This window comes from Leucopleurus acutus, assembly GCF_964270905.1.
Source record: "Leucopleurus acutus genome assembly, chromosome: 19".
In the NCBI taxonomy this organism is placed as follows: domain Eukaryota; kingdom Metazoa; phylum Chordata; class Mammalia; order Artiodactyla; family Delphinidae; genus Leucopleurus; species Leucopleurus acutus.
This window is the reverse complement of record NC_139161.1, coordinates 27216648-27224861: the sequence shown is the minus strand read 5'-3', so window position 1 is coordinate 27224861 and position 8214 is coordinate 27216648. Positions and strand designations below refer to the sequence as shown.

At 39.8% G+C, this 8214-nt stretch overlaps 1 protein-coding gene across 1 annotated transcript in view; it reads left to right on the top strand.

Annotated features, from left to right (window-relative positions):
* Positions 1-451: 451 nt before the first annotated feature.
* Positions 452-8214, top strand: part of USP32 (ubiquitin specific peptidase 32) — a gene marked incomplete at its 5' end in the record, with an annotated part of 150448 nt that continues 142685 nt past the window's right edge. The window contains one exon of the mRNA XM_082861592.1: positions 452-701. Within this exon, the coding sequence (XP_082717718.1) occupies positions 452-701 (250 nt within the window). The remainder of the gene's footprint in view (positions 702-8214) is intronic.

The window sequence follows — 8214 nt, the reverse complement described above, 5'->3', positions numbered from 1 at the left end:
GAACTGTAAAGTCTGAAGTCTATAGTCTCATCTGAATATCATCTAAATCCAGGTGTGGATGAGACTGGAGATAAGCTTGCAAAAATACAATGCTGGGACAGAGTAGAATATACATTCTCATTCCAAAAGGGAGAAGTGGAAAGAAGAAAGGAGTGACAGTTCTCAAGCAAGTCTGAAATTTACAAAGGGAAATTCCATTAGATTTTTTTTTAATATTTATTTATTTGGTTGCACTGGGTCTTAGTTGTGGCAGGTGGGCCTCTTGATTGCAGCTTGCCGGCTTCTTAGTTGTGGCATGTGAACTCTTAGTTGCGGCATGCATGTGGGATCTAGTTCCCTGACCAGGGATTGAACCCGCGCCCCTGAATTGGGAGCACAGAGTCTTAACCACTGCGCTACCAGGGAAGTCCCTCTGTTAGATGTTAAGACTTGAATAATCCTCTTTGGTTTCATGCACTGCCCTCCAGGTGCATTGGGGAAGCAGCGTCACCCCCAAGGCTCTGTGGGGAAGCCTTGCCCCCAGCCCCTGGGCCATGACCTTGCTCTTGAGGCACTGGGTGGTGGCATCTTGGTCCCCCACCCGCAAACCAAGGAGGCCGCACCTTTTGAAGATGAGGAAGAGCCAGCACTACACCCTGGACCAGTGGCAGGAGTGGCAGCCCTGCCCTCTCAGTCTTCCCTTTTCTTGAAGGATGATGCATGTTTGTAGCTGGTAACTATTGTTCCATCCTGTAGAATCCCAGACAGCCTTCTTTCATTCTGTCCCATTTGTTTTCTATTCCTTTTAGTCCCAGCTAGCAGTGTTTCTGCTCCTATAATCCCATCTTTATTCCTGACTTCTGCTGAAGTGGTTGATTAAGTTTGTGGTTCACCTCCTTATCAAATAGATGTTAGCCACATCTATTGTTAGTGTTCTCTTCAGATCAAGCCTTTATCATTTTTTGCAGCAGTATGGATAGGCTGAGGATTTTCCAAACCTTCAAGTTCCGGGTCCTTTTTGTTTAACAATTCCTTCAATTTATCTCTTTCCTCACATTTTACTAAAAAGAAGTACGAGAAAAACAAGTCTTCAACACTTTGCTTAGAAATCTCTTCACCCAAATATCCAATTTTATCACTTGAAAGTTCTGTATTCTACAGAACACTAGAACATGACAACAGTTCAGCCAAGTTCTTTGTCACTTTTTAGCAAGGATCACCTCTCCTCCAGTTTTTTGTTCCTCATTTCTGTCTGAGATCTTTTTTTTTTTAATTTTTAATTTTTATTTATTTTTGGCTGTGTTGGGTCTTTGTTGGCGGCGAGTGGTGCTACTCTTTGTTGCCGTGCGCAGACTTCTCACTGCGGTGGCTTCTCTTATTGTGGAGTACAGGCTCTAGGTGTGCGGGCTTCAGTAATTGTGGCACACAGGCTCAGTAGTTGTGGCTTGCAGGCTCTAGAGCACAGGCTCAGTAGTTGTGGTGCAAGGGCTTAGTTGCTCTGGGGCATGTGGGATCTTCCCAGACCAGGGCTCAAAACTGTGTCCCCTGCGTTGGCAGGTGGATTCTTAACCACTGTGCCACCAGGGAAGTCCCTAAGATCTTTTTACCCAACCGAACTTGGGTTCACTTGCCCATCACGCGGTAAAGCCAATCTACTGACACCGGATTGTGGTGAAAGAAAATATGGCCTTTATTTGTGGGTCACCAAGCAAGGAGGGTGGGCAGCTAATGATCAAAAAACCTGAACTCTCCCGTGGCTTTCAGGCAGGGGTTTTAAAAGGCAGCACTAGGGATGAGGGTCACAGAGTACATGATCAACTAGTGGACATTTTTCTGATTGGTTGGTGGTAATGTTCAGGAATCTTAATCAACAACTTTCTGGTTCCAACCAGTTTAGGGTCTATGTGCTTATGGTCATGCTTGTGGTCAGCTTGTAGTTACCATCCTCCACTGGGTTGGGGGTCTTAGTTTCAGCAGAACAACTGAAAGATACACGTCAGACTGTTATCTGTATCCCTTCAGTGACTTAGTCCTGTGACTCCATTGTTCAAGCTATTATTACTTCTCTTGCTTGACTGCTTTCCTTTGTTTCTGCATTTTCCACTTCTCTAATCATTAACTGCTTGAGTCTGCTCTTTGGCCAAACAAGCGGGGGACACAGAGGGCCTAGTACCCAGGAAGGCTCTGCAGGGTCCCACTTGGTTTCAGTCCCCCCTTTTCTTTGATATTCCTCAGTCCTGAGGGGAAAGGGGTGGGACAAGAAAGGGAATAAATTTTGGATAGAGAGGTTAATCATAAACTCTGCAGGGGAACTTGGTTTTAGGGGGACTTGGTTTCAGTCTCACCAGAATGGCCTTAAGCATTCATATTCCTAACCTACATTCTGTTCATGATGTGTTCTTTGAGATGACAGAGACTCTCTCCATAGCCCTCCTCTTTCTAAACTCTCCCCAGAATTGCCTTTGATGTCCATATTTTTGCCAACAGTTCCTTAACAGCAGTCTAAGCCTTTTCTATCAAGTGCCTCAAAACTCCCCCCGCCTCTACCCATTACCCAGTTCCAAAGCTGCTTCCACATTTTTAGGCATTTGTTATAGCAGCAGCTCACTTCTCAATACCAAATTCTGTGTTAATCAGCTTGGGCTACCATAACAAATATCACAGACTGGGTGGCTTAAACAACAGAAATTTATTTTCTCATAGTTCTGGAGGCTGGAAAATCTAAGATCAGGGTTCTGGCAGGATTTGGTTTCTGATGGGGACTCTGGTGGCTTGCAGATGGCTGCCTTCTCTCTGGCTTCCCACATGGCCTTTTGTGTGTATGTGGGGAGCGGGGGGGGGGGGGGGGGGGGGGGAGAGGTGGTGAGTGCAAGCACTCTGGTGTTTTTTCTTAGGTGGACACTAATCCAATGGCCCCACCCTTATAATCTCATTTAACAGTAGTTACTTCTTAACTCCAAATGCAGCCACACTGGGGGTCAGGGCTTCAGCATATGAATTTTGTTAGTGACATTCATTTAGTCCATAACAGAAATGTAAATACAGTTGACCTTTGCATAACTTAGGAGTTCTGGGTGCTGACCCATAGTTGAAAATCTGTGTATGATTTACAGTCGGCCTTCTGTATACAGCGTTCCTCCATATCTGTGGTTCTGCATCTGAGGATTCAACCAACCTCGGATGGCGGATGGCGTAGTCCTCTGTGTTTACTTTTGGAAAAAAATCTGCGTATAAGTGTACCTGAGTAGTTTAAACCCACGTTGTTCAAAGGTCAGCTGTACAATGTGAAATATTCAAGTTTTTGTATAGACTTGGTCTTCATCAAGTCTGAGTATAACTTAGAACCAAGCAGACATCTAGAACTTACCATAGATCCTTTTTTCTTTCTTGTTTTTTTCACAGCTAATTATTCATTGAACTCTGTTCAGTCAACTCTCACATCTCTTGAATCTGCCTTACCTTACCTCCCTTTTATAGTTTAAGTCCTCAACTCTTGTCTGAACTAACACAGTAGCCTCTAAACTGCTCTTTATGCTGCTTATCTGGTCTTTTCCCAGTCTTTTAAACACATTAATATGAGTGTGAACATAAATCTGATTGTTATTTCTTTGTTTAAAACTCAGGAATAGCTTAGAGTGTCCTTTCATGCAGTTGCATCTGATATCTCTATCTATCTAGGATTAAGTTTGGATGAATATTAAACAGAAAATATGTGATATAGTTCTTTATTTTTCTTATACGTAAATCTGGAGATAGAATATCCAGAGGTTGTATGGCAATTCCATGGTTGTTAAGCTTTTTCTGTCTCTTTGACTTCACCATCTTTAGTGTATGGTTTTTAACTTGAAGTTCACTTACAGGGTAAAATGGCTTCTGGAGAGGCAGCCATCCCATCTTGAGATCCAGGTGGGAAGAAGAGATAATAGCAAAAGGACATTGCTAGCTATCTGGAGCTTTTAAGGTGTCTTCTTGGAGCAATTTCTATTACATTTCATTGGCTATTTCTAGTTCCATAGCAAGGGAAGCTGGAAAGTATAGTCTTTTACCTGGGAACATTATCACCTCGAAAAAAGGATTCTGTTTATCTGCCAGTTATCATTCCAACCTCATTTCCTGCGGCTCTGTTTCTTGTACCCTGTACTTCATTTATATCAAACTACCTGCAATCCCCTGATTATCCATGCTACTTTATTCTTTTATATATGTTTTCCTTACATGGATTACACTTCTGCCCTTTTTGGCCATGTGAACTCCTATCCTGCAAGGGTCAACATCTCTTGGAAGCCTTTCTTAATTACCAGCTGGGACAATTAATCACTGGCTATTTGGGGACTCCATTTTAATACCTCCTCTTTAACATTTCCTGTCTGGCATTGCAGTTATTTTGGTTGTGCCTTTTTTCCCTACTAAATTTTGAAGTATTAGAATGCAGGGACTATGTCTTATTCATTTTGACTGTGCCTGACACATAGTAGATCATTTAATAAGTGATTGTTGAAAAAAATCAGCTAAAAGTACAATTTAATAACAGCTAGGTGGAATGTTATTCTTGTAGGCCACATGCAATTAGGAACTGCCTCTAAGAACTACAGATAATGAATATATAGGGTATGTGGGCTGTAACATTAAAATGATGGAATTAGAGAAAGTTGTGAAATCCCTGGTTGAATGATTTGAACATGCTTATTGCTTAAAACAAGGTGAAATAGAATTAGTGTTGATAGCTCTGCTTTGTAAATGAATTTTTGTAAATGAATTTTTTTTTTTTGGCAGATTATGCTTCCCCCTCCTCTTTTAAAACAGTTATAACAAACTAACAGTTATAACAAACTAGGTCTGTTTCATCTTTGATTTTCTTTCCCAAGGACAGTGTGTCCATTGCCTTGCTAAGTTGTACTTCATTATACAAGTCAAGTTGACTATGAGAAAAGAGAAAATATTCATTTAAACTTTCAGGAAGGAAGGCTCTCAATGGTCTTAGAACCTCAGATCAGGAAGTAAAGCTAACCTAATTTTTTTTATCCTTTTGACTTGGAATATATTTTCCCTCCCTCCCTTCCTTCCTTCCCCCCGCCACCCTTCTTTCTACAGATTTTAGATACCAAAGTTCTTTGTGAAGAAATAGATCACAGTCTTCTCTCCCTGCCTCCCCTTTTTTTCTCTAAGGCTAGGTTACTCCTGATTTCTGAAATGGTGCCCTTAGATGTAGTACAGATGGGATTTTGATCTCTCCCAGTGGGGTTGAAAGTTTAAATCTTCAGTTTAGCTCTCTTTGGCTAGAGGTAATGGTTTAGTATTCCTGAAGGAGAGTTGTATGGTTGACTATTTTAGGGCCAACTTCTTTAGTAACACTTTTGATGGAAGTACCATTTTCTTTAGTACTTACGTATCTAACTTGTGTTACAGAGATTTGTAAATATTTAGAAGAGTAGTATAATATGTGAAATTCTTCAGATGCCTATGGAGAAAAGAAAACCAGTACAGATGTAATACTTAGTATTCGTGTTTATGGCAGATTATATTTTCAAAAGATAACTATGACAAATATCTCCCATCCCACAAGCTGGTTACAATGTGACTTTGACACATTGGAATCTGTGCTTGCTTCTCTTGAACCTGGGCAGGTTTATGACTGCAGCAGAAGTGACAGTCTTGTTATTTCAGCTTTTAAAATTTGGGATACCAGTGGAATGTATGTTGATTTCCTGTGCCTCTTTGTCTAATATTTTCTCTCTAATCTTTCTGTTTTCACTTTGTTAACTTTCTTGTTCTATTTGCCTTCTTTTCCTTAATCTTGTTCTCTTTCTGTTTCCTGCATCATTTCTTTCTTTGGCCAGGGAGCGAATGATGGGCATTTTGGTAGACATTTTTCCATAATACTGGAGATCTCAAACTGAGATCTCCTTCTTCTCTGTTATCAGAAAATGAAATAAAATGAGGGATGGATTTGTATGAGGGCTGATGTATGTCTCTCTGGCTTTCTTTTTCAAATTGTAAACTTTTTCAGTGTGGAGTATGTTGTGTCTATATGAACACTGAGCACTTAATAGAAGTCTTAGATTTAGTTTTTCATTAGCTTCTAGATTTGCATTCCTAATTTAAAAAATTTACGCCTTATTATATACTTCTTTCACACTCTTACCAGAATAGCTCCTGAAAAAGTAAAAACTCATTAGCATATTTATCACCCTAGATATTCCTTCCATTTCTCTTGCCATACTTTTCTGTTTTGCAGTCCCCACACTTTACATTCCAGCCTCTCAAACTGTCCTGTAAACATTCCTAACATCTTCTGACTTCTGTGTCATTGCTCACTCCCTTCCTGATACTCGACATATTCTTCCTGTCTCCCTGTCTTGTACTCATTCTTAACTTTCTAGTATGGGGACTGACCCCCTTTTATGAAACTTTCCTAGATTCCTCCCTTGTAATCTTTTCTTCTGTACTTCAGTATCACTTGTTTATACCCTTTACAGTATTTATTACAGTCTACTTTGTGTTATTGGTATGTTACTTATGTATTCATTAATTTAGCAAACATTTGAATCCCTGGGTCCTACTTCTGGAGACTTCAATTTATTGGTTTGGGATGGAGCCTGGGCATTAGAATTCTTTAAATGCTCCTCAGTTGATTCCAGGTTTAAGAACTAATAGAATAAAGACATAACACAGTGCCCACCTGGCCTGTGATAAACACTCAAATATTTGTTGACAGATTTTAAGCTTTTAAATCCAAAGACCATAGTTTATTTTTGTATCCCCCATAACACCCAACACACTATTGCCTACTATTGTATACAGGTTTTCCCTATTATCTGAAAGTAGAGCATTCCTGTGAAACGTTTTGTAAGCTGAAATGGCATAAAGCAAAGAGGCAGTCACCTTAGGGCACATCTTGCTAACAATGTACAAAATAAATTGAGATAAAACATAAATGCTCACAGACATAGTTCAGAGCTATGGCAGCTTGATGCTGAGATGCTAGTGTAGTTCCCAGGGAAGGAGCTTGGCAATGCCACTCTTGCTGCTTGGGGTGCATGATGCCTCTATAATAGCTCTCTGCAAAACAAATGCTAAAAGCTATTTTCGCCTTCTTTTGTAAAAGCAAAAATCCTCTTTAGATTTCTTTTGATTAGCGAAAACAGGTGCTAACGTAGGTTTCTCATAAAAGCGAAGAGGCATAAAGTGAACTTTTGAAAAGTGGGGGATACCTGTATATAATTAGGTGAAATACATAGTTCTTTTCAGTTTTCATGATATTTCATGTTGTTGCAGGGGCCATTCAGAATATGCTTGGATTACTATGTAACTAGAAACTGCTAGACACCCGTAAAATGTTTTTTCTGCTCTTTGGCTGTGCCTGCGGGGCAAGTGGGATCTTAGTTCCCCAACCAGGGATTGAACCTGCGCCCCCTGCATTGGAAGTGCGGAGTCTTAACCACTGGATCTACAGGGAAGTCCCTGTTTTTTCTGCTCTTGTTTGTATTTTTAAAATAAATTTTAAAATACCCTCTAGAGAAGTCTTGGATTTACTGAACTCTAAACTAGTCTTGTGTTTGATCTGTGGGTTAAATATAGAATATGAGCTCCATTCTTTAATCTGATACAACGTAGTCTTCATAAAATGTGACTTTAGTTCAAGTATGTTTAGGAGCCTTTATAGATAAATATAGTAAATATAGCAAATGAATGTACCCATGCTTCGAGTAAATATAATATTTAGCCCAACCTATAGCCAGTGCATGCAGCAGAATTATCAGATTGAACCTTTGACCTATTCAGACCATATGGCTCCTGACTTGCATCTTTTATGTGATGTTGATAGCAAAATTTGTTTCACAAAGGGAGGTTTTATTTTGTTCATAATTTTTGGGAATGTTAATAACCTTTTAATTAAAAGTGCTTATGATACTTATGTGACTAACCTGGCTTTGAGTAAGACAGCACTCATGGTCAAATCTAATGCAGTTGGCCCTCTGTATCCACAGGTTCCTCATCTGTGGATTCAACCAAGTGTGGATCAAAAATATTTGGGGGAAAAAATTCCAGAAAGTTCCAAAAAGCAAAACTTCAATTTGCCACTCCTGCTACACACAGACAACTATTTATACAGCATTTACATTGTATTTACAACAATTTATTGATACGTAGCATTTACACTGTATTAGGTATTATAAGGAATATAGAGATGATTTAAAGTATAGAGGAGGACTTTTGTAGGTTACATGCAAATAC